Genomic DNA, 27,135 nt, shown 5'->3' on the forward strand with positions numbered 1-27,135 from the left:
ATCTTCGGTTTCCTCCCACACTCCAAAGACGTACAGGTATGTAGGTTAATTGGCTGGGTAGATGTAAAAAAATTGTCCCTAGTGGGTGTAGGATAGTGTTAATGTACGGGGATCACTGGGCGGCACGGACTTGGAGGGCCGAAAAGGCCTGTTTCCGGCTGTATATATATGATATATGATAAGAACTCTAATGATAAACATTCCTCAGAAATCAAGGAATGCTTACTAAAAAATGAGGTTCCAAACTTCAACCAGTTAAGATTCGGGACTCACAATTTCTCAGTGTTACTAAGAAATTCGACATGCTTCTATTTTTTTGCTGAGATAAATGTTCTTTCAGCATAAAATGGTTTAACTGGTGGAAAAGATTAGACACAGAATGCTGGAGTAACTCAGCGGATCAGGCAGCATCTCTGGGGAGAAGGAATGGGTGACGTTTCGGGATGAGACCCATCTTCAGACTGAGAGTCAGGGGAGAGGGAGACACAGAGATAAGGAAGTGTATGGTGTGAAAATGAGACCGAAGGAGATGAGGAGCAAGGAATATGTAGAATAGATCATTGTTAGCTAGGATAAGGTGACAACGAAAGCATACAGAGATAACATTTAATCAGGGGGACAGCCAGACTGGTCGGAGAACTCGGAAGGGGGAGCAATGGAGAGAGAGAGGGAAAGCAAGGGTTATTTGAAGTTAGAGAAGTTAAAGATTAGTTCTCGAAACAGTTGGCCACCATTTTACTTCTAAGGGTTGGAGCCTTATCTGAATGAATTGAGATAAACTTGGCGAGTACTACAAAGCAGATTTTACCTAATGGACATTGTCAATTCTACTTTTAGTTTTCGATATTAGAGGTTGTTAGAGTTCAACAGGTATGAGTATTGGTTTATTCCTGTCACCTGAACCAAGCTGCAGTGAAATTCTTTGTTTTGGCTGCAGTCCAGGCAAATTAATACAAACATGATTGTAATGATACCTTATTCAAGTACAATAGGTTCGTACAAAGAGAAAAAGGTCAATGCAAGGGGAAAATACATAGTTAATGGCACGACACTTATCAGCAGAACTGCTGATTAATTCTTCTTCCCATGCTACTAACTATAGAACCTTCATCAAAGATGGAAAAGGGCTATTTTACTTCATGTTCCAAAGTATTTGGAGTATTAAAGCTGGAACAGTTTGCTAATATAACCTGATAGCAGCGAGTAAAATGAACTGTTCCTTCTCAATCTTGTATAGTGTACACGTTCATTTTTCCCAATAGTTACATAGCACAGAGGATGTCCATGTCAGAAACGACGTTCAATTAATCATACTTACTGTTACATTACCAGAGCCTCACATTTAAAACATCCATCTAAATCAACAATCCAATTGTTCTTTGAGAGTTCATTTCCAAAGGTGAATAATTCACTCCAAGCTATTGTCAAATGGACAGAGAACAGGAGGGGAGTGGCGGCTGTCACTGTATGTCTTGGGGAGGTTGTTAGATTCTCACTAATGCACTGGAGGAGGTTGGCTATGATGAAAAGTAATCTCTGATTCTTTGATGTGCTTTGCAAGACCTCGTTAGGATCCGAGGATGTTGCCAGGACTAGAGGGTGTGAGCTGTAGGGAGAGATTGAGTCAGCTGGGACTCTATTCCTTAGAGCGCAGGAGGATGAGGGGTGATCTCACATAAGGTGTATAAAATCGTGAGAGGAATACATCAGGTAGATGCACAGAGCCTCTTGCCCAGAGTAGGTGAATCAAATGTAGTTGAGGCTGGGACTATCCCAACGTTTAAGAAACAGTTAAACAAATACATGGATAGGACGGGTTTAGAGGGATATGGACCAAATGCGGGCAGGTGGGACTAGTGTAGCTGGGACATGTTGGCCAGTGTGGGCAGGTTGGGCTGAAGGGCCTGTTTCCACGCTGTATCACTCTATGACTCTAATCCATGATACTTGTGCAAATCCCCTCAATGTATGCAATGGGAGGCAACTAATTATTGACTGGAGAAACACGGGAAAGGAATACAAGCCAGGGTCTTTTCTCCCAATGTCTATATCACAATCAATTAAAACTGAGATTTACTGTCTGAAGCTCACTTAGCACAAAGGGCTGTATGAGTGAAGTGTGAAAGGTTTGCTATTGTTCTGTAAAGAAATTCAACCCTTTAGAAGTCACTTAAAGATAAGGATTTGGAGTTTTAAAGTGGAGACGTTGGAAAACCTGCAACTAAATGAGTGGAGAGGTCAAAGGTGAATAGGGTTTATCCTGGTCAGAAGATAGACACAAAATGCTGGAGGTCAAAACCCTTCTTCAGACTGAGAGTCAGAGCATGTGTAAGAAAATAACTGCAGATGCTGGTACAAATCGAAGGTATTTATTCACAAAATGCTGGAGTAACTCAGCAGGTCAGGCAGCATCTCAGGAGAGAAGGAATGGGTGACGTTTCGGGTCGAGACCCTTCTTCAGACTAGTCTGGGGAAAGGGAAATTGAGAGATATTAACAGTAATGTAGAGAGATATTGAACAAATGAATGAATGGCAATTGTCAGTGTGAGACTAATCTCAAATTGGAGGAACAGCATCTCATATTTCGCTTGGGCAGCTTCTTCTTCTTCTTTCGTGTCCATCAGCCACGTTTCAAATGTTGACATCGCTGTCATCGTCCGTCCTGAAAAGGGCGCAAGCCTCCGGCGACAATCAGTGGGAGCCATCACTTGTTGCAATAGATGATGGTGGTAGCAGAATTAGCTCAGGACACTTCCAAGTTTCCAGCCCCGCGACGTGGACGCTTCTACTATGGGGCCGCTTGGGCAACTTACAACCCAGTGGTATGATTTTTGATTTCTCTAACTTCAAGTAACCCCTGCATTTCCCTCTCTCTTCATCCCTCCCCCATCCAGGTCACACCAGCTTCCCGTTCTCACCCAGCAAACAGCTAACAGTGGCCTGTTTCCGTTATCATCGTCACTTTTTTGCATATCTTTCATTCATTTGTTCTACATCTCTCTACATCACTGTCCATATCTCTCGTTTCCCTTCCCCCTGACTCTCAGTCTGAAGAAGGGTCTCGACCCGAAACGTCGCCCGTTCCTTCTCTCTAGAGATGCTGCCTGTCCCGCTGAGTTACTCCAGCATTTTGTGCCTATCTTTGGTTTAAACCAGCATCTGCAGTTCCTTCCTACACATTAGGAAAGTCAAGCTAGGAGGTAACTAAGACATAGATGCTAGTTTGTAGCCAAACTTGCATTAAGAAACACAATTAAGTCTTGGTAAACCAGCATAGAACTCACATTAACTCAAAATTGACCAAAATTATCATCCCATGAGGAAGCAGAGGACTTGTTAATAAAGTAACTTTTAAAACTGGCTGTTAGTGAAAGATTCTTTGAAAGGATCCATTCATACACAAACAAGTTGAACCCAAGGTCACAATTTTCTAATCTGCGTTCTCCACAGAGCTCGTCATAAAACCGGCCACAAATGCCCTCAACAGCAGATAAGAGATCATTAAAAGAGGAACTTCTCAAGGTCCTGGTAAACTCGGAATTTTTCTTTCCCAAAACAACTAGTCGTGGGAGTGATTTTCCTGTTATGAGAAGCTTGTGAAGGCCTGCAGATGAGATGGATCATCTGTGGAGCTGGGAACATAGGTCCTCGAGTGATCGCTGCGATGAGCTGCGCTCTGAATCAATGTTCAAGAGAAAGATGTCCATTTAATGCATTCAATGGTTCTTTCTTGTCACATTGTGCACCGAGGTTCAGTGACATTCCTTTTTACGCAAGCATTTCAGTGAAACAATCTTGGGCACAATCACACACGAGTGTAAGAGTGCAAGCAGAGGAGACGATACTGAGATAGTACACAAAAGTCGCCACATTTCCGGCATTATTTTGCATGCAGTTTCCAGGTACAGTTACAATAAAATGTTGCAGTTTTGTAAGATCAATAAGGTACAAGAGTCAAGAATGTTTTATTGCCATATGTTCCAGACAGAACGATAACAGAGGTGACGTCAGTGTGAGATATTGGTATAATTTTGAATAATATAATTTCTTTGCAGTTATTGTGATGTTATATAAAATGTAATGCTTTATGCTTTATGGTATACTTGTTGTAGTGTTTAGTCAGTTTTAATGATTGGTCTTTTAATTTTCCTTCTTGTAGAATCTATGTCTCATGTATGTGTTATTCATGTCGTTGTGTGTTGTCAGATTCTCTGTGCTACTGCAGGTAAGATTCTCATTGTACCTGTACCTCCGCTACCCTTGCTCTTGACAATAAACTCGACTTGGCCTCACTTGCATTCTAGATTGTGCAGTCCTAGGAGTTTAGTTTAGAGTTTAGCAGTGCAGCGCGGAAACCGGCCCTTTCGGCCCACCGAGTCTGCGCCGGCCGGCGATCCCCGTTACACCAGCACTGTCTACACACTAGGGACAGTTTACAATTTTACCGTAGCCAAATAACCTACAAACCTGCACATCTTTGGACTGTGGGAGGAAACCAGAGCACCCAGAGAAAACAGGGAGGTCACAGGGAGAACGTACAAACTCCATACAGACAGCAGCCGGAGTCAGGATTGAACCTGGGTCTCTGGCGTTGTAACTCCACCGTGCTGCCCTGAGTCATGACTAGTTTTCGGTTACAGCCAAACTCATGGGTTTTGGGGAAACGACTAATATATGTATAATTTTTACGCCCCTCATAATTCTGATTAGCTTTATCTAAGCCCCACTTAGCATCCTCTGTTCAAAGTAAAATAAATCCAGCCTGTCCTCATAACTGAGACACTCATCCCAGTCCACATCCTGCTGCATCTGCTCTCCCTCTCACGTGTAATCAACTTTGTATAAGGTGGTAATTCTGAACTTTATTTGTTGTTCATTATGGTACTTACAGACTACTAAGTTCACATATCTGTTGTGCTGCTGCAAGTAAGAATTTCATTGCTCTGTTTCAGCACACATTACAATAAAACACTCTTGACTGTGGGCTCATTTAGCCCGTGTGCGTCACGGAATGTGAATCACAGCTGCACTATCACTTGCTTTAGCTCCAGACAGGAGATTTGTGGCCAATGGTCTGGTTGGAACAGTGGAGGCCCATCTAGTCACTCTGGCTGGGGGGCTGTCCTTGCAGAGGTAATCAGAGTTCGCGCCTGGACTCTGTGAAGTGGATGGTTAGGAAAAATTGCTGCAGGATCTTGATCTACTGGCCAGGTATGCTGAGGAATAATTGATGGAATGGAATACAGAGAAATGTCAGGTGTCGCACTTTGGGAAGTCTAACATGGGCAGGACTTACACAGTGAATGTTAGGGCTCTGGGCAGTGTTGTAGAGCAAAGGGATCTAGAAGTGCAGATACATAGTTCCCTGAAAGTGGCAGCATCAGAGATAGATCGGGGTGGTCAAAAGGGCTTTTCGCACATTGGATAGGACAGGTTTGGAGGGATATGGGCTAAAGGCAGGCAGTGGGACTAGTGTAGCTGGGACATGTTGGCCGATGTGGCAAGTCGGGTCGAAGGGCCTGTTTCCACGCTGCATGACTCCATGACTAAATACTTTGTGACATGCAATCTCTGTTGAATTCATTATTCAAAGTCGCTCTCAGGCTAATTATTGAGACCAGTGAAAGACACAACTGCTGGATCTTACTCGCACCCCGATATTTCCTTTTCCAGATTGGTTTACCATCGCAGATAATTGTGGTGATGAACCATTAAATATTAGCTTGAAAAAAATGCTCTAAATGTTTCCTTTAGCATTTCTCAAAAAACACTGGTTGCCCCTGGTAACCCTGCCCAACTAATAGAAAGAATGGCCCAGTGTTTACTCATTCAAATCTGTTCATTTCGAAAGAATTGCTTCTATTAATCCCTTACTAACATATTTAGTTTCTGTTCCTGTTTGATTTATAATTGCAGAAGCAATATTAGTAAAATCTATTTGTGCAGCAGTCGCCTATGGTTAGATCATTGAAAAACGAAGATTTTTTAATGTGGAGATTGAGAGGCTCTTGATTAGTAAGTGCGTCAATGGTTGCGGGGAGAAGACAGGGGGATTAGGTTGAGAGGGAGAGATAGATCAGCCATGATCGAATGGTGGAGCAGACTCGATGGGCTGAATGGCCTAATATTTCATGATTTTATAGACGGACACAAAACGTTGGCATAACTCAACGGGTCAGGCAACATCTCTGGAGAAAAGGAATAGGTGACGTCACACTTCTGATCCCATGATCTAAGTAGAGAACCTTTTAAAAGGTCAGAGAATTGAGGGCTCTGGGGAGCTGGCACAGAAGAGGAGATGAGGCCTGGGGCTGAGATCTAAATGTAGACCAAGCTCGAAGGGCCGTGTGGCCTCCTCCTATTTGTTCTTACGTATGGTGAGATGTTGTCCCTTGCACTTTCTTTCAGTTGCCACACAGTTAAGAACAATTACAAATGAACAAACCACGTCATCCGTACATCTGACCCAAGTTATAATTGATTTTTGAGATACAGGTCACCTTGGTTCTCAGGTGTAGTGATTGTAGATTAAAATAGTTTCCCATTAATTCTGCTGCTCCACTCCTGCAGAAGGTATGCTGAAGATTAAGTGTTACATTACAGCCAGAAATGTTGAGAAAGGTCTTGGGGCATTGGCTCAGCTTTATTTGACACCAGGCTTCCTTGAGATTGGTAATAGAACAGAACCTGCTGTAAAGGACCAGGGTCTGCATGCAGCCAAGAAGCAAAGAGAAAAATGGAGATTAATTTCCTTGCAAAGCCAAATTTGAAAAGGGCGTTCCACAGTCTCTGTCAATTGATGAAGTTAAAGGCGTAATTGAGTTTGGACAGGGCCAGGAGCTGCACCTTCCTAGATTTTCATGGTGTTACCACACAAATGGGGTGGCACAGTAGCGCAGCGGTAGAGTTGCTGCTTTACGGTGCCAGAGACCCAGGTTCGATCCCAACTACGAGTGCTGTCCGTACGGAGTTTGTATGTTCTCCCGCATGAGTTTTCTCCGGGTGCTCCGGTTTCGTCCCACATTCCAGAGACGCACAGGTTTGGAGGTTAATTGGCTTCAGTAAAATTGCAAATTGTCTCTAGTTTGTCGGATAGTGCTAGTGTATGGGGTGATCGCTGGTCAGTAGACAATAGACAATAGGTGCAGGAGGAGGCCATTCGGCCCTTCGAGCCAGCACCGCCATTCAATGTGATCATGGCTGATCATTCTCAATCAGTACCCCGTTCCTGCCTTCTCCCCATACCCCCTGACTCCGCTATCCTTAAGAGCTCTATCCAGCTCTCTCTTGAATGCATTCGTTTGAGGTCGGTGCGGACTTGGTGGGACGAAGAGCCTGATTCTGCGCTGTATGTCTAAAGTCTGAAGGGGAACATTAACAGTTTATGCACCCGAGGCTAGACTCCCAAAATGGACACCTCTTTCCGAACGCTATCACAGGAAGACATTACTAGGCAGAGCGGGGAAGAGCTGCAAGGATGTGCTGAAAGCCTCCTTGAAGAAATGGAACGACCCAATTACTCCTGGACACCAAGAAACAAGCAACTGCAGATGCTGGCTTACACAAAACAAAAACACACACACAAAGTGCTGGGTTGTAACTCAGTGGGCCAGGCAGCATCTCTGGAGAAGGTGACGAAAGGGTCTCTACCCGAAACGTCACCAATCCATCTCCCCCAGCGATGCTGCCTGACCCTCTGAGTCACTCCAGCACGTTGTGTCTTTTATTTTACTCCTGGGAATCCTCACGTGATATCAGTTCTGCAAGGCATTTGCTGATGAAAGAGTTCTGGTCTCGTACATCAAGGTAATTATTTACAACAATTAGAACATCACTCTGTTCTGGCCCAAGTCAATATGATATTTTGGACCATTTATACTTTATTATTACTATATCACAGTGCCACTATTCCAACGCCAAACACTTTGATTCATGGATCTATGCAGACAAAAAAGTAAAAGATGCGACAGGCAAAATTCATGTACAGGCAATTAGACTGCAGACTATTGCACTGCCGTTAATCCACTTCACATAAATTCAATAGCTGTTAAAAATAGCCAATACCCAACGTAACAAAAGCACATTCAGCCTTTCAAAAGTACTACCCTCTTGAATGCCATTGGGACAACACCGTGGTGTCAGATCTACAGCTGGAATAGTTTTAAAACACTCCTCGAAGGGAAAGTTTCTAAAAGAGCAGACGCGTTTACTTACGACACGACAATCTATTGAAAAGCCTTTGAAACCACTCCTAGTTTGAACTCTGCTCTATTGCTTTGACGGCACAGCCACAATGCAATCTGGGCTCAGGCTTAGTTTGAATAAAAGAAGATCAAGTTGACAGAGAGGGCAGGGGTGGGGGGTGGGGGTGGGTGGGGGCCTTCGAGAGGGAAGGTGCTTTCTGGACAGAGAGGAAGAATTAATGACGAGGAAAAAAGTGTGAGGGACTGCACACTACTCGGCTGCACAGAATTCATCTCCATTTTCACCTTTGAAACAGGTCTACAATAAAACCAATCTCAAGGAAAGATAATCGGAGGGAAGGAGTTTAAAGGAGACTTACGAAGCGATTTTCGTATCTGCTTCTACCCACTTCCTCAGGCAGCACCTGGCCTTTCCCAAACTCATTAAAGACTTTGACTTCACCAGGTAGAGTCATGGAGTCTTACAACATGAACACAGGCCCTTCGGCCCAACTTGCCCACACCGGCAAACTTGTCCAATCTATTCTAATCCCATCTGCCTGCATTTGGCCCATATCCCTCTCAACCTGTCCTATCCGCGTACCTGTCTAAATGTTTCTTAGACGTTGCGATAGTACCTGCCTCAACTAGCTCCTCCGGCAGCTCGTTCCATACACCTATCAACCGTTGCATGAAAAAGTTACCCCTCAGGTTACTATTAAATCTTTCCCCCCTCACCTTAAACCCATGTCTTCTGGTTCTCGATTCCCCTGCTCTGGGCAATAGACTCTGTTCGTCTACCCGATCTATTCCTCTCATGATTTTGTACACCCTCTATAAGATCACCCCTCATCCTCCTGCTGCCCAAAGAATAGCGACCCAGCCTACTCAACCTCCCCCACTGCTCAGGCCCCCGAGCCCTGTCAACATCCTCGTAAATCTTCTCTGCACCCTTTCCAGCTTAACAACATCGTTCCTATAACATGGTGCCCTAAACTGAACATAATGTGGCCTCACCAACGTCTTATATAACTGCCACATGACCTCCCACCTTCTATACTCAAGCTTTGACTGATGAAGGCCAATGTGCCAAAAGCCTTCTTGACCACCCTAATGAACAACTAGACCAAGTGGACCCAAACCTCTCGTGAATCCTCCCCTCCCCCCTTTCCCCCCTCCCTCCCCCTTCCCCCCACTCCATCCCCCTCAACCCACCTTATCCTCCCTCCTCCCCTCTCCCTCTCTCCCCCCTCCCTCTCTCCCCCCTCCCTCCCTAGAAGATAGATTTAAACTTTAAAATGTGAATAACTTAAAAAATATAACACTGATTTCAATGACACTTCTTCCGTTAGCAACGAAGGGACGACGGTGAGTAAGGCGGGCCTAACATTGTCACGCTATCGTGTACCGTTTTGGCTGTAGTTCAGGAACAAACAAACAAATAAACGAGAGTTTTTAGTATATAGATGTACAACACTCCCCAGAGCCCTACCGTTCAGTGTAGGTCCTGCCCATGTTAGTGTTCCCAAAATGCAACACCTCACATTTCTCTGCATAATATTCCGTCAACCATTCCCCAGCCCACTTGCCCAACCGATCAAGATCCTGCTGCAAATTCTGACAACCATCTTCATGATCTACAAATACCACCCACTTTAGTCTCATCTGAAAACCATTCACATCCAAATCATTGATATAGATGACAAACAGCAATGGGCCCAGCACCGAACCCTGAGGCACACCACTAGTCACAGGCTTCCAGTCCGAGAAGCAACCTTCCACCATCACCCTCTGCTTCCTTCCATGAAGCCCATTTTCAATCCATTCAGCTATCTCTCCTTGAATCCCATGGGACCCAAGCTGCCAGAGCAGCCTACCATGCAGTACCTTGTCAAATGCCTTACTGAAATCCACGTATACAACATCTACAGCTCTGCTTTCTTTGACCCTTTTGGTCACATCCTCAAACATCTACCACATTACCTGTCCTTTTTCTTCCCGTTACCTCTGTAAAGAATCCAATAAAATTGGTCAACCATGACATTATTTAATTCCCCACGATGTCTAATCTATTTTATTTCTTATAGCTGGATGCTTTTTCATCACTTCTTGAATTGAATTGAATGAATACATTTTATTGGCCAAGTATGTATACAGACAATGAATTTGCCTTGGTGCTTTGCTCGCAAGTAACAACACGACATACAGTAAACAATTAAAAATAAAACATAAAACATTAAAACGTTAAGAATAAAACATTATAGTTTTAGGCAAAGGTTATTTTCTTTAGGCAGAGATTCCATTACATTTCCTACCGATGATGTTTAAGCTAACTGATTTGCACTGTAGATCCCTGGACTTGTTTTGGTTCCTTTTTAAAGACATGTCTCTCTATATTTATTGCCTTTTTAAAGACATATCTCTCTATATCTCTTGTTTCCCATTGCCCTGACTCTCAGTCTGAAGAAGGGTCTTGACCTGAAGCATCACCAATACCTTTACTCCAGAGATACTGCCTGTCCCGCTGAGTTACTCCAGCCTTTTGTGCCTATCTTCGGTTTAAACCAGCATCTGCAGTTCCTTCCTACACTTAAAGACAGCACACCGTTGTTTATACCCCTGGCTCCATTCCCTTTTCTAATGAAATACGACATACGGCTAACAATCCCTTTGCTGTCTCAAGCACAACATTATTCTCAACACAAATGAATGTTGGAATTTGTGGCCAAATTCAGGTCAGGTCAAGGGAAGATGAGACGAAGTTGCAAAATGCACCACTTCAACCACATTTCCAGGGTTGCATCCAATTCTGTTTTGCCAGCGAACAGTTCAACAGCCGAAGCACAAAAGCAGAAGCAGGCCATAGAAAACCATCTACGTTTGTCCAACCCCTCCGTTATATCTAATACCCTCTCAACCAGCCAGCGATCTGCTAAACCTCTTCCGCACCCCCTCCAAAGCCACCACATCCTTCCTGGAATGGGACGACCAAACAGCACACAACACCTCAGAAGGCAGTGGAGGCCAATTCCCTGGATGCTTTCAAGAGAGAGTTAGATAGAGCTCTTAATGATAGCGGAGTCAAGGGGTACGGGGAGAGGGCAGGAACGGGGTATTAATTGTGGATGATCAGCCATGATCACGGTGAATGGCGGTGCTGGCTTGAAGGGCCGAATGGCCTACTCCTGCACCTATTGTCTATAACAGTGAGGTATAAGCAAAGTTTTATAAAGCTGCAATATGACTGCCCTGACTGATGAAGGCAAGCATACTAACCACCTTCTTTACCACAAAGGTATTTATTCACAAAATGCTGGAGTAACTCAGCAGGTCAGGCAGCATCTCCGCAGGGAAAGGATCGGTGATGTTTGGGGCTGGGACCCTTTTTCACTCAGAAGAAGGGTCCCGACCTGAATCGTTACCTATCCTTTTCCTCCAGAGATGCTGCCTAGCCCACTGAGTTACCCCAGCACCTCGTGTCCATCTTTATGTAACCTATAATTTGGTGTCCCTGGGACACTGAGTTTGACCTAGAACATCTGGTAATTAGTCAAGAATAATGAGGACTTTGGAAAAAAATTCCAGAGCCATGCGTAAATACTCAATGGCAGCTACTTATGTGTCAGGTTTGACTCATGTTATTTAAGGAACTTAAAGGGCAGGACGGTGGTGCAGCGGTAGAGTTGCTGCCTTACAGCGCCAGAGACCCGGGTTCTATCCTGACTACGGCCACTGTCTTTATAGAGCTTGTGTGTTCTCTCCCGAAACCTGTGTGGGTTTTCTCTGGGTGCTCCTGTTTCAATAGACAATAGACAATAGGTGCAGGAGTAGGCCATTCAGCCCTTCGAGCCAGCACCGCCATTCAATGCGATCATGGCTGATCACTCTCAATCAGTACCCCGTTCCTGCCTTCTCCCCATACCCCCTGACTCCGCTATCCTTAAGAGCTCTATCCAGCTCTCTCTTGAAAGCATCCAACGAACTGGCCTCTACTGCCTTCTGAGGCAGAGAATTCCACACCTTCACCACTCTCTGACTGAAAAAGTTCTTCCTCATCTCCGTTCTAAATGGCCTACCCCTTATTCTTAAACTGTGGCCCCTTGTTCTGGACTCCCCCAACATTGGGAACATGTTTCCTGCCTCTAATGTGTCCAATCCCCTAATTATCTTATATGTTTCAATAAGATCCCCCCTCATCCTTCTAAATTCCAGTGTATACAAGCCCAATCGCTCCAGCCTTTCAACATACGACAGTCCCGCCATTCCGGGAATTAACCTAGTGAACCTACGCTGCACGCCCTCCATAGCAAGAATATCCTTCCTCAAATTTGGAGACCAAAACTGCACACAGTACTCCAGGTGCGGTCTCACCAGGGACCGGTGCGGTCTCTCCTCCCACACTCCAAAGACGTACAGGTTTGTAGGTTAATTGGCTTCGGTAAAATTGTAAATTGTCCCCAGTGTGTGTCGGAAAGGATAGTGTTAGAGTACGGGGATCGCTGGTCGGCACGGACTGGGTGGGCCGAAGGGCCCGTTTCCAGGCTGTATCTCTAAACTAAGCTAAACGTTTTCAAAGCTGACCACAAAACTTCCTAGGTTTGCTAAATACAGAGGCTAAAAGGAAGACCCGATTCAGATGTCATGCAAATATTTCTGGTTAGCGCTTTGTAAAATTTGTCTCGAATTTATGTAATATCGTAGCTTCCCCATGGCAGTTCAGTGATAATGGACTATAGAAAGTGCCATTGAGCCTCTTGGCTTCATTAAGCAGTGTTAGTCATTTCATATGCACAAGCCCTTTTGATTTCCAAAGGGCTTTTGAATAGGAATTTACTGTCAGTAACCGTCTGGGGGGAAAATGCAGCATCCCGTTCAGAGCATTCAGACCTGTATGTTCAGGATATGCAAATGATCATCTCGAAAACCAGTGGGGTGAATTGTTAATGAGCAGCCTCAAGTCTGAACAGGGCTGTTTGTCAGGCGATTTAATTCAATGTCTGATCAGTCACAGAATGTACAGAAGGCTTCCAGAGAGAGGCAGCAGGGGCAAACAGGCAATGCCCCACCTTTAGTTTTTCCAAATCTCCAGCAGTAACGACAGCATGGAAGGCTTTAGACTTTAGAGATGGAGCACGGAATCAGGCCCTTCGGCCCACCGAGCCCATGGGCCAACCAACGATCACCCCGCCGCACACTAGCACTATCCTACACACTTGGAACAATTTACATTTTTTGCCAAAGCCAATTAACCGTCAAACCTGCACGTCTTTTTAGTGTGGAGGAAACTGGAGAAAACCGACAAGGTCACAGGGAGAACGTACAAACCCTGTACAGGCTGCACCCATGGTCAGGATCGAACCCGGGTCTCTGGCGCTGTAAGGCAGCAACTCTACCGCTGCGCCACCGTGCTGCCCCCCCAACTACCTCCGGGACTGTAGAGGTTTATTGTAAGTGTTAAGAAGATCACAGAGCAGTAATTAAGAAATCACTCCATTAAAAATTCACCTGCACTGAAATAAACAGTCATTCATAGACTCAAGGAACCGCAGATACTGGGATCTTGAGCAAAAAAACACAAAGTGCTGGAGGAACTCAATGGGTCATGCAGCATTTCTGGAGAAGCTCTTTCGGGTCTGTACCCTTCGTCCGACTCGACCCAACCCAAAATATCGCCTACCCATCTTCTCCAGAGTTCCAGCTTTATCCGCTGAGTTACTGCAGTGCTTAAGTGTTTTTAGCTCAATAAACGGGTTTTTGCCATGGATAGTGGGCGTCTGTTATGTCAATGTTCCAACTCATCCATGTTTTCAATGTCGAAATTCTCAAAAATGATTTGAGTCTGCACAACTTGTGGAGAAACATAGCAAGTCAAACACTGAATTCCTTCGTCCCGTGCTTAGCTGTGTGCGTGTGCATGAGTGTGAGTGCACGAGTGTGCAATACGTGGACATTGCTCAATAACTTAACTGAGTCTATGAAAGCAGTTCTGAACTACAAGGTGTGTACAATGTCAACTTCAGCCAAGACTGCGTCATAACATCCTGTTTGTCTTTAACTTTGAATGCAGTAAGTGATAAGACATGGAGATTACTAGTGGCATGAAATAATGGAAGTCATGTGATACACACAACTGATTGTCAAACGTGGCTGGGTATCTATCTATATCAAGTCTATATAAACCGTACAGGTGTCAGGGGTTACGGGGAGAAGGCAGGAGAATGGGGATGAGAGGGAAAGGTAGATCAGCCATGATTGAATGGTAGAGTAAACTGGATGGGCCGAATGGCCTAATTCTGCTCCTAGATCTTACAAACGTATAAAGTTAAAGCCCAACTAAACTCTGTAGTGCAACCATTTGACAACCTGAATCCATGTTGAATTTTAAGGTAGCTCCTCAGGACTTGTACTGACCATGACTTTGATTACCAAGTCTGGTTGAAGTGTTTCAGCACTTAAGCTACAGAGAGAGGTTGAACAGGTTGGGTCTTTATTCTTTGGAGCGTAGAAGGTTGAGGGGGGACTTGATAGAGGTTTTTTAAATTATAAGAGGGACGGACAGAGTTGACGTGGGTAGGCTTTTCCCCTTGAGAGTGGGGAAGATTCCAACAAGGGGATATAACTTTAGAATTGAGGGACAAAAGTTTAGGGGTAACATGAGGGGTAATTTCTTTACTCAGAGGGTGGGTGGCTGTATGGAATGGGCTTCCGGTGGAAGTGGTGGAGGCAGGCTCGATTTTATTATTTAAGAGTAAATTGGATAGGTATATGGATGGGAGGGGATTGGAGGGTTATGGTCTGAGAGCAGGTAGATGAGACTAGGTCAGAGAGAGTGGTCGGCATGGACTGGTAGGGCCGAACGGGCCTGTTTCCGTGCTGTAGTTGTTATATGTTATATGGTTATATTTCATTAGATGCTTTCTCTACCCCTCCTCTACTGACCCTCTCCACCTCCAGTACACTCTGTCAGGTTATACAACAGATCCCCTCCCACCTGACACCAGGGTCTGTTCATTGACTCCATGAGGAAACCTCCTTCTAACCATTATTTCAGGGATGAATCTCAGAGAGTTTGCACTGGATCCCAGGACTGCACACTGCATGAAAACATTGCAAGTACGATTTTCTTCCATTCCGTTTGGGACGGTTCACTTGTCCCAATGTCGGCACGTCAACATCAATAGGTTTGCCTACATAACATGATAGTTTGCAAATCACTCAACACACGTTTCTGCCTTTGATTTAACCACTCTCTGCTGCTCAGGGAACTGACTTTGGTCCACGAGCTCTCGTCTCCCTTTACAGATGATTTACTTACCCACTGACTCTCACAGTGTATATCATGTTTTCCGAAGTTTTCTCCCATTCTAGTGATGTGAAGAAATTGAACGATTTCCACTTTATATTTGTGACGGGTTTCAACAAGGCGCCTGAAGATTTGAAAAGAAGACAATTTTCTAGTCGGCCATTCAACGCGTTAAACACTGGTCTTACAAGAGCTTTACAGCGCCAGAGACCCAGGTTCGATCCTGACCACGGGTGCTGTATGTACGGAGTTTCTACGTTCGCCCCGTGACCTGCGTGGGTTTTCTCCGGATGCTCCTGTTTCCTCCCACACTCCAAAGACGTGCAGGTTTGTAGGATAATTGGCTTGGTATCATTGTAAATTGTCCCTAGTGTGTGTAGGATAGTGTTAGTTCGTGAGGTCAGCCCGGACTCGATGGGTCGAAGTTCCTGTTTCCACGTTGTATCTCTAAACTAAACCTAAAAACCTCAACTGTTATCCCACGGCACTCTCCGCGGCCCCTCCAGTTGCCCCTCATGTCCGCCTGCTTGTATCTTGCTGAAAACGTGGCAAATTTGACTGAAATGAACTTCCAACCCCATGTACTGAGTATTGCTCAACAATCTCACAGCATGATTTGGCAACGTCTCTGCCCAAGACTGCCAAAAAATGCAGAGTTGTAAACACAGCCCGAACCATCACATCGACCAAACGTTCCCATCTGTACGCCCCATCTATACTTTCACTGCGTTGGGAAAGTAGCCAACATAATCAAAGACTTGTCCCACCCCTGGTCATTCCTTCTTCTCCCTGCTGCTGTGAGGCAGAAAGTACAGAAGCTTGAAAGCGCATACCACCAGCCTCATGAACAGCTCCTTGCCTTCTGTTATCGTGCTTCTGAATGGCCCTTACATAAGCTAGGGTGCTATCCGATTCACCTCTACCCCATTTGCAGGTATTGAACTTTGTGGGACTGATGCGCTACAATGCTGAGAACTATATTCTGCACTCTTGTACCTTCCCCTTTGCTCTACCTATTGTACTCGTTTGACTGATTGTATCCATGCATGGTATATATGATCTATTTGGATAGCGTGCAAAGTGAAGCTTGCCATTGCGCTTTGCCGAATGCCTGTGCCGAACATGATACCAAGTTAAACTAATCTCCTCTGGCTGCACGTGAGCCGATCTAAAATCCTCTTAACACCACTGTGGAAATGCTGAGAACTGTGGAACAGCATCCCTCTCCCCATCAGAACTGCCCCCTCCATCGACTCCTTTAAGTCCAGGCTCAAAACCTATTTCTACTCCCTAGCGTTTGAGGCTCATTGAGGAGGCACTGTGAACTGTTTTGTATGTGCTGTTATGTTTGCGTGCTACTGTATGTTTCATTTTTTCCTTAGTACCTAATCAGATGTACAGCACTTTGGTCAACGTGGGTTGTTTTTAAATGTGCTATACAAATAAAATTGACTTGACTTGACTTGACTGTCATATCTACCGTTGCCAGTGCATTCTGGGGCACCGGCCACTCTCTGTACACAAAAACTTGTCCCGCACATTTTCTTTCAGGTTTTCCCCTCTCACCTTGGACATTTCCACCCTGGGAAGAAGTTTCCAACTGTCTACTCTGTCCATACCTCTCATCATTTTTATCAACTTCTATCGTGTCTCCCCTCAGCCTCCGATGCTCCAGAGAGAACAATCCAGGTTTGTCCAACCTCTCCTTATAGCGAGTACCCTCTGATCCAGGCAGCATCCATGGAATGACATCAACTGATGGTCCCCCCAAGTCACACACTTCTAACTTATTTTCCGCTGAGCGAGTAGGGAAAGCAAAGCAGGCTATTCACTGGACACTGACGAACAGGTAAGTGTTGCAAAGTGTGGACAGTCACACAATCCAGGAGTATCTCAGCGGACCAGGCTGCGTCTCTGGAGAAAAGGAATAGGTGACATTTCTGGTCAAGACTGTGGAATTCTCTGCCTCAGAAGGCAGTGGAGGCCAATTCTCTGAATGCATTCAAGACAGAGCTAGATGGAGCTCTTAAGGATACTGGAGTCAGGGGGTATGGGGAGAAGGCAGGAGCAGGGTACGGATTAAAAATGATCAGCCATGATCACATTGAATGGCGGTGCTGGCTCGAAGGGCCGAATGGCCTCCTCCTGCACCTATTGTCTATTGACTGGGTCTGATGAAGGGACTCGACCCAGAAACGTCACCTATTCCTTTTCTCCAGAGACCGGCTGAGTTACTCTAGCCTTTTGTGTCTGTCTAAACCAGCACCTGCAGTTCCTTCTTACGCATGTTGCAAAGTTTATCTGGCGCTATGTATAAATTTGCATACAATAGGCCTGCCTCGCCAACGATTAAACAAATTATAACCAAGCGATGCAGACTGAAAATGCCGTAAATTTATTACTGTTCCTTCATTATCTTAGTCCCTCTGTGACTGTGGTGTGGAGACACCATCACAGCGGGGGTTCACCACCGCCTTCTCTAGGGAACCACAATTAATTGCTGGCCAATTATGCCTATACCTAGATGAAAGTGATATAATTATAGATGGAGTATTACTATTCTCTGATGTAGCTGGTGCATCTGTCAGAGCCTGTAAATTAAGTTGCACTTCCATCTAAAGAGTGCACAAACATTGGCTGAATTTAATGGGAATATTTAATGGGAATATTTAATGGACGAACATAATCAAAGACTTAAGATGGACACAAAATGCTGGAGTAACTCAGCGGGTCAGGCAGCATCTCTGGAGAAAGGAATTGGTGTCGTTTCGGGTCAAGACCCTTCTTCAGACTGAGAGTCAGGGGAGAGGGAAAAGAGAGATATGGAGAGATATGTCTTTAAAAAGGCAATAAAAATAGAGATATGTCTTAAAAAAGCCAATAAAACAAGTCCAGGCATCTACAAATCAGTCCGCTTAAACATCGTCAGTAGGAAATGTAATGGAATCTTTGCCTAAAGAAGTGATGAAAATGCCTCCAGCTATAAGAAGTAAAATAGATTAGCCATCGTGGGGAATTAAATAATGTCATAGTTGATCAATTTTATTGGATTCTTTACAGAAGTAACAGGAAGAAAAGGCACAGGTAATGTGGTAGATGTTTGAATAGGAATAGGTGACGTTTTGGGTCGAGACTCTTCTTCAGCTCAAACTCTTGTCCCATCCCGGCCATTCCTTCTTTCTGCTCCCATTGGGAAGATTCACAATATACAGAAGCTTGAAAGCGCACACAACCAAACTCTTTACTTTAGACTTTGGAGATACGACGCAGAAACAGACCCTTCGGCCCACCGTGTCCGCGCCAACCAGCGGTCACCCCGTACACTAACACTACCCGACACACTGGGGACAATTTACAATTTTACCGAAGCCAATTAACCTACGGACCTGTACGTCTTTGGAGTGTGGGAGGAAACCGGAGCACCCAGAGAAAACCCCTTAGTCAGGATGGAACCCGGGACTCTGGCGCTGTAAGGCAGCAACTCTACCGCTGCGCCACCGTGCCACCCCTATTCTCAAGAACACCATCTTCCCCATTGTTATCAGGTTGTGAAGATCAGATGGGGTACTGTCCAATTCACTTCTACCCCATTGCGGACATTGGACTTTGTCTATGAAACTGATGCGCTACAATGCTGAGAACTATATTCTGCACTCTGTATCTTCCCTTTGCCCTGTCTATTGAACTGATAAGAGTTTGACTTGATTGCATTTATGTGTAGTATTACCTGATTTAATTGGATCGCATGCAAAACAAAGCTTTTCACTGTACCTCGGTGCACATGACAAGAAGAAACGTGAACCTGAACTACTGCAGACATCCCACAGGGAAGGCTGGGTCTTTCTTGTAAACCCTCCACACCAGTCCGGGTATTTATTCACAAAAATGCTGGAGTAACTCAGCAGGTCAGGCAGCATCTCAGGAGAGAAGGAATGGAGAAGGGTCTCAGACTGAAGAAGGGTCTCGACCCGAAACGTCACCCATTCCTTCTCTCCTGAGACGCTGCCTGACCTGCTGAGTTACTCCAGCATTTTGTGAATAAATACCTTCGATTTGTACCTTCGATTTGTACCAGCATCTGCAGTTATTTTCTTATATAACTGTGACAAATAAATTTGACTTGACTTGACTTGACTTGATATACATCAGTCCGGGAATCGCTAAGAGAAGTCAGAAATACGATCGATCGACCAACCAGTTTTTTTTAAAAAAAGTTCGCAAACGATTGAATGAGATATTCGTTTTGTTTCATAGATACATGGACAATGGGTGCAGGAGTATTCGAGCCAGCATCGCCATTCAATGTGATCACGGCTGATCATCCACAATCAGTACCCCGTTTCGCGTCCCAAGTTCACTCTCTTTTCGTTTCAGTCAACGAAATTCAAGATAGATTGCTGCACAGCGATCGGATAGTTGTTACATTTGCAGTTGTTTTCCCCTTCCTTGTTTACCTTACATTGGCGATTAAACGAGATTACGACAAAGAGCATCGAATTAACTATCCGCGCTATTTATTCACAAGATGCTGGAGTAACTCGGCAGGTCAGGCAGCATCTCAGGAGAGAAGGAATGGGTGAGGTTTCGGGTCGAGACCCTTCCTCAGACTGAAGAAGGGTCCCGACCCGAAACCTCACCCATTCCTTCTCTCCTGAGATGAGCATGCCTGACCTGCTGAGTTAGACTGAAGAAGGGTCTCGACCCGAAACCTCACCCATTCCTTCTCTCCTGAGATGCTGCCTGACCTGCCGAGTTACTCCAGCATCTTGTGAATAAATACCTTCGATTTGTACCAGCATCTGCACTTATTTCCTTTAACTATCCGCGCTGTTCGGTCACATTACCTGAGGACAGCCTGCACTGAAGAAGACAAATGAGAACAAATCCCAAAGTTGTAGCAGCCGATCCCATGGTTAGTGTAAGGAACTGAGACGTCGCTGGCATGAACAAGGGCAGCGATTGATTCCCTCTCTGTGTGACTTTTTCTCTGGTGGTTAGGTGGCTGTGAAATTACAATGGTGTGTTGGGTTTCAACAAGCGTTCCCCTCCTCCTCGCCTGTTCCTCGCGGATACTAACCGTCCCATTGCAAGGCAGTGTTATTAAAGGCAGTGGCCAGAAATGCAGTGGGCAGCCCTCTGGTTACCGGGTAACCAATGGAAGGGAAGTTCCGCCACTCCTCACCCCTCCTCTGTCACACATTCCGTGAGCTGTTTGTTGGAGACTCGAGCCTGGAGTCCCTGCACTGAGCGCCGCCCCTCTTTACACCTGGACCTCTGCGAGGCTGTGTGATTCATTTCCTGGTGTCTCGCAGCAGCCACCGGCTTGGGAGGGGGGAAGGAGAGACCAGCAACGACCGAGGAAACTTTCCTTCCTTGCGGATCTCTTTACCAACTCGGGAAGATTGAAGATTGAGCGACTAGGCTTGTACACACTGGAATTTAGAAGGATGAGAGGAGATCTGATCGAAACGTATAAAACACTATTAAAGGGTTGGACACGTTAGAGGCGAGGAAACATGTGTTCCCAATGTTGGGGGAAGTCCCGGGAACAAGGGGCCACAGTTTAAGAATAAGCGGTAGGCCATTTAGAACTGAGATGAGGAAAAACCTTTTTTGGTCAGAGAGTTGTGAATCTGTGGAATTCTCTGCCTCAGAAGGCAGTGGAGGCCAGGTCTCTGAATGCATTCAAGAGAGAGCTAGATAGAGCTCTTAAGGATAGTGGAGTCAGGGGGTATGGGGAGAAGGCAGGAACGGTGTACTGATTGAGAATGATCAGGCATGATCACATTGGAATGGTGGTGCTGGCTCGAAGGGCCGAATGGCCTCCTCCTGCACCTATTGTCTATTGAAACACACCGTGGGAGCGAGTGCCGCCTGCTTTGTGATGTGCAGCCCCCTGAGGTGCCTTTGACCATCTTTCACAGTTGCTCATGTTAGCGATATGATGAGGAACCAAAACAGCACTTATACCCCAGCGGTATGAATATTGAAGATAGACACAAAACAAAAAGCTGGAGTAACTCAGCGGGACACCCAGAGAGTTGTGAATTTGTGGAATTCTCTGCCACAAAGGGCAGTGGAGGCCAAATCACTGGATGGATGTAAGAGAGAGTTAGATAGAGCTCTGGGAGCTGGTGGAGTCAGGGGATATGGGGAGAGGGTAGGCATGGGTTGCTGATTGTGGATGATCAGCCATGATCACTATGGATGGCGGTGCTGGCTCAAAGGGCCAAATGGCCTCTTCCTGCACCTATTTTCCATGTTTCTATGAAACCCTTATTAGTCCAATAATTTTGATTATTGGACTAAAAGGTTCACCCAGAGAGTTGTGAATTTGTGGATATTCTCTGCCACAGAGGGCAGTGGAGGCCAAATCACTGGATGGATTTAAGAGAGAGTTAGATAGAGCTCTCGGAGCTAGTGGAATCAAGGGGCATGGGGAGAAGAAAGCAGGAACAGGGTACTGATTGTGGATGATCACAATGAATGGCGGTGCTGGCTCGAAGGGCCGAATGGCCTCCTCCTGCACCTGTTTTCTATGTTTCTATGACAAGCAGCATTTCTGCAGAGAAGGACTGGGTGACGTTTCGGGTGGACTACTCTAACTTTAATTAACCATCTCTCTCCATCCCCTCCCCCTTCCCAGTTTTCCGACCAGCCTGACTGTCCCCCTGATTAAATTTAATCTGCCTATGCTTCGTTGTCGCCTTCTCCTAGCTAACAATGGTCTAGTCTACATTTTACTTGAGCCGCAACCCTTTTGATGTCTGGTTTTCACACCTTACACTTCCTTATTTCGGTGTGTTCCCTCTCCCCGACTCTCAGTCTGAAGAAGGTTCTCGACCCGAAACATCACCCATTCCTTCTCTCCAGAGATGCTGCCTGTCCCGCTGAGTTACTCCAGCAATTTGTGTCAATTGACAGAATCTGAGGCAGTTATCGTTTCCAAGTCCCAGCTTTAATCCCCTGTCCATATGTATTGTATTGTATTGCACTGTCTAATTGTATTGCACTGTATCGTATTGCACTGCACTGTCATCCCCTGTCTATATGTTTTGCGTTTGTATTGCACTATGGCCACCGGAGGCACTCTGTTTCGTCCCATTCGTTGCATGATCTGTAAGGAGTGGAATGAGAAATAAACTTTTATCATCATTTATCATCATAGTGTCGTTCATTTACAGATTACTGTGTTTACATACCTGTTGTGCTGCTGCAAGTAAGAATTTCATTGTTCGTTTCAGGACATCTATATATTACGAAAACTCTGTGTTTGTTTGTCCCGTCCCCCCCCCCCGCGGATGATCAAGCCTTATTTTTGTGCCCCCAACACACGATGGCGTGACAATTTTAGGACCACCTTACTCACCTTTGTGCTGGGGTCACCATTATGCAGGTTTCATTCAAATTGGTCTTATATTTAAAGTTTAAAAATTACCTTTTAAACTTACGCTGGCCGCGTTCAGCATTCAACGTCACAATGGGACCCGCCCGAGCGACGGGAGTGGCGGCCAATGGGGGGGGGACTGCTGAGCCGACGAGCTGCCGCTGACTTTAGTAAATGCTCTCTCCCCCACCCCCCCCCCCCCACCCCCGCCGGGAGGACCGGCACCCGTCCCGGCGTGCCCCACGCCTGACCTTCCACCCGTGGTGCAGCGTGGCGGCAGAGGGTCCAATAAGATGGCCTTAGCCGCCATTCGCCGAGAGGTTTGTGTGTGTGTGTGTGTGTGTGTGTAGTCCCCATTCCCGCTTGGCCCCAGCGCCCCGGACCATCACCGATTATATAAGGGGGGGTTTGAGGGGGGATGGAGTGGGTGTGTGGGAGGAGAAGGAGGGGAACGGTTGGGGTGGGGGAAGGGGGGAGGAGAAGGGTGGGAGGGGGGAGTGCCGGAGAGACCCTAAGAGTGGAAGTGGGGGGGGGGATGAGGGGAGGAGGGGGGATGGAGTGGGTGAGTAGGGGAGGAGGAGGGGGAGATAAGGGGGGTTGAGGGGGGATGGAGTGGGTGAATGGGGGGGAGGGGGGAGTCGGGGAGGGGTGCTAGACTAATGCAAGAGAGACTTTGGGGGTTGAGGAGGGGTGGAGTGGGTGAAGGAGGGGAGGGGGGATAAGGAGAGTTGATGGATGGAGTGGGTGAGGGGGAGGGGAGGAGGGGGGTTGAAGGGGGATGGAATGGGTGAGTGGGGGGGGGGGGGGGAAGGTGGGGGAGGAGAGGGTGCTGGACCAATGCGGGAGAGGTTTGGGCCCAACAGGTCCACTTGGTCTAGAATGACAATAAAACACTCTTGACTCTTGATAACGCAAAGATGTCTTTTGATGTATCATAGGTATGGATTTCCCTCTCACTTTTTAATTTGCACCCTTTAATCCTCTGGTGGCCCATTTTCAAGTGCAATAGGTAATAAGTGCAAAAGGGAAAGGAAAAAAGTGTGCAGAGTATATTTGCTAGCATTGTGGCGGATCAGCCCCGGCATTGAGTGGAGGTCCATAGACAGGTGGGTTTTTACTCTCACAGAATGAACATGTTTCTCTTACACGCCGACCTCCACTTAAGCTAATATTAGATGTGCAAGTGATAATGGGCAGGGAGGCGCCCTTTCCATTGCTTGGTTTACCTTTGACGTGTAATTGCAGAGTTTATTTACAGTAGTTGGGCGACTGTCTCGGCTAACAAGGAAACTCTGATCATAATATATGGCAGCATTAATGTCCCAAGCAGTACAGATTAATACATTGCATTAATAAGTGGTGGTAAATAACTCTAGGCACAATTGTTTTATCCATTACGTTGTTGTATTTTTGTTTGGTGAAGGAAGGAACTGCAGATGCTGGAAGACAGACGCAAAGAGCTGAAGTAACAGCGGGTCTGAAGAAGGGTCTCGACTGGAAACGTCACCTATTCCTTTTCTCCAGAGATGCTGCCTGTCCCGCTGATTTACTCCAGCTTTTTGAGTCATTTTATTGGTGTTTTGCGTCACGATTTTTTGCTCAGGGTTTTCTGTAAAGAATGTGTTTTCTTTAAACGGAAGTGTTTCAAAGAATGACGCATGGGAACGATTCCCTGCCTATCTATCGTGCCACCACCAAAGAGGGTCAAAGAGGTTCAAGAATAATATACAGGTTCCAAGGGGTTCAAGAATAATATACATATTTCAGTGTTTAATATATGAATAATATACATATTGCAGTGTTTAATATATGAATAATATACATATTGCAGTGTTTAATATATGAATAATATACATATTGCAGTGTTTAATATATGAATAATATACATATTGCAGTGTTTAATATATGAATAATATACATATTGCAGTGTTTCAACCAATACAGACCAACACTGCTGACAAGCTGAACAATTAGGATCCATTCCAGCAACTTTGTCCAGGATTTAAAATATAAAATGTTGGGATAAATATCCACAAGGAAAATACAGGTGCGCCTGGAAAAGATTTTCTCCGGCCTTACGTTCTTAGCAAAAACTGCAAAACGTGTTTCAATGGGGTCAGATCGCATCTCTGGAAAAAAAATAATGGACTGAAGAAGGGTCTCGACCCCATTCCTTATTTCCTTCTCCCCAGAGATGCTGCCTGACCCTCCGAGTTACCCCAGCACTTTTTATTTCTCCATCTGCGGTGTAAACCAGCACCTGCGGTTCCTTCCGGCTTGGCCCTGGGACTTTCCATCGCCCGGTGGGGGCTTCAAAAAGTTGGGAGCCTCGATCGCCTCGTGGCACCACGGGAGAAGAATGAGGAGGAGATAAGACTTTGCCTTCCATCACAGTGAGGGTGTGCCTAGAGCAATCACTGTGATGGCTGTTTTGTGTAAAAAATTATATCTGTGTGCCTTGTGCTTTTTAATGTCTACTGCCGGACCCTGACGTGAGAGGACGCTGGCGTTGTGTATTCGCCGCTTTTCCATCAGGATAGTTTGTCTGTTTGTTTCTATGTTAATTGTTTTTGTAAAGCGCTTTGAGCATGTGATAAGGCGCTATATAAAATAAATGGATTATTATTATTATTATTATTATAAAATATGTTTTAAAATAACTTGCAATTGTAATTGCATACGAAGCGGAAATCGTTTTACAAATGCATTTGCAACACCAGTGAACGGTAACCGTGTGAATTCCCCCAAAGTGAGTCAGCGGGAGAAGCATTCTGATTCTGTCACATTGCAACTCTGACGCTGGGTCAGACTGATCGTGACTGCAAACATGATTATAAGAAATGTGGAGAGAATGGGCGAGTCTGTCACCACCCCCACTTGACTGCACCACGATGATTTGTGGCAACCGAGGACGCTTGTAACCAAGGGCATGTTTCCAACCATCTGTCACCTCTACAGGGGTCCCTCAACAGTCCAGTTCAGTTCTTGCATGAGTTTACAATAAAACATCATTAGTCTGACCGAACAGAAAATAAACGATGGAGACGCAAGAGACGGCAGGAGCTGGAATCGTCAGCAAAACACCGAGTGCTGGAGGATCTCAATGGACCAGACAGCATCTGTGGTGGGAATAACAATAGACAATAGACAATAGGTGCAGGAGTAGGCCATTCGACCCTTCGAGTCAGCACCGCCATTCAATGTGATCATGGCTGATCATCAACAATCAGTATCCCGTTCCTGCCCTCCCCCCATACCCCCTGACTCTGCTATCTTTAAGAGCTCTATCTAACTCTCTCTTGAAAGCATCCAGAGAATTGGCCTCCACTGCCTACTGAGGCAGAGAATTCCACAGATTTAAAACTCTCTGACTGAAAACATTTTTCCTCATCTCCGTTCTAAATGGCCTACCCCTTATTCTTAAACCGTGGCCCCTGGTTCTGGACTCCCCCAACATTGGCAACATGTTTCCTGCCTCTAACGTGCCCAATCCCTTCATAATCTTATTTTTTTCAATAAGATCCCCTTTCATCCTTCTAAATTCCAGTGTATACAAGCCCAGTCACTCCAGATTTTCAACATAGGACAATCCCGCCATTCCAGGAATTAACCTAGTGAACCTACGCTGCAGTCCCTCAATAGCAAGAATGTCCTTCCTCAAATGGGCAATAGACAATAGCCAATAGGTGCAGGAGTAGGCCATTCGGCCCTTCGAGCCAGCACCACCATTCAATGTGATCATGGCTGATCATTCTCAATCAGTACCCCGTTCCTGCCTTCTCCCCATACCCCCTGACTCAGCTATCCTTAAGAGCTCTATCTAGCTCTCTCTTGAATGCATTCAGAGAATTGGCCTCCACTGCCTTCTGAGGCAGAGAATTCCACTGATTTACAACTCTCTGACTGAAAAAGTTTTTCCTCATTTCCATTCTAAATGGCCTACCCCTTATTCTTAAACTGTGGCCCCTGGTTCTGGACTCCCCCAACATTGGGAACATGTTTTCTGCCTCTAACGTGTCCAACCCCTTAATAATCTTATATGTTTCGATAAGATCCCCTCTCATCCTTCTAAATTCCAGTCTATACAAGCCTAGCCGCTCCAGTCTTTCAACATATGACAGTCCCGCCATTCCGGGAATTAACCTAGTAAACCTATGCTGCACGCCCTCAATAGCAAGAATATCCTTCCTCAAATTTGGAGACCAAAACTGCACACAGTACTCCAAGTGCAGTCTCACTTGCAGTACAACTGCAGAAGGAC

General features: G+C 45.6%; 1 protein-coding gene across 1 annotated transcript in view; it reads right to left on the reverse strand.

The window, feature by feature from the left end:
* The window catches only part of f3a (coagulation factor III, tissue factor a), a 30,008-nt gene extending 9,353 nt beyond the window's left edge, over positions 1-20,655 (reverse strand). Inside the window, exons 1-2 of the mRNA XM_078407909.1 lie at positions 20,332-20,655; positions 15,500-15,611 (exon numbers count right to left, since the gene is read on the reverse strand). Of these exons, the coding sequence (XP_078264035.1) occupies positions 15,500-15,611; positions 20,332-20,431 (212 nt within the window). The 5' untranslated portion in view covers positions 20,432-20,655. The remainder of the gene's footprint in view (positions 1-15,499; positions 15,612-20,331) is intronic.
* Positions 20,656-27,135: the final 6,480 nt, after the last annotated feature.

Source organism: Rhinoraja longicauda, chromosome 11, assembly GCF_053455715.1.
Source record: "Rhinoraja longicauda isolate Sanriku21f chromosome 11, sRhiLon1.1, whole genome shotgun sequence".
Classification (NCBI taxonomy): Eukaryota; Metazoa; Chordata; class Chondrichthyes; order Rajiformes; family Arhynchobatidae; genus Rhinoraja; species Rhinoraja longicauda.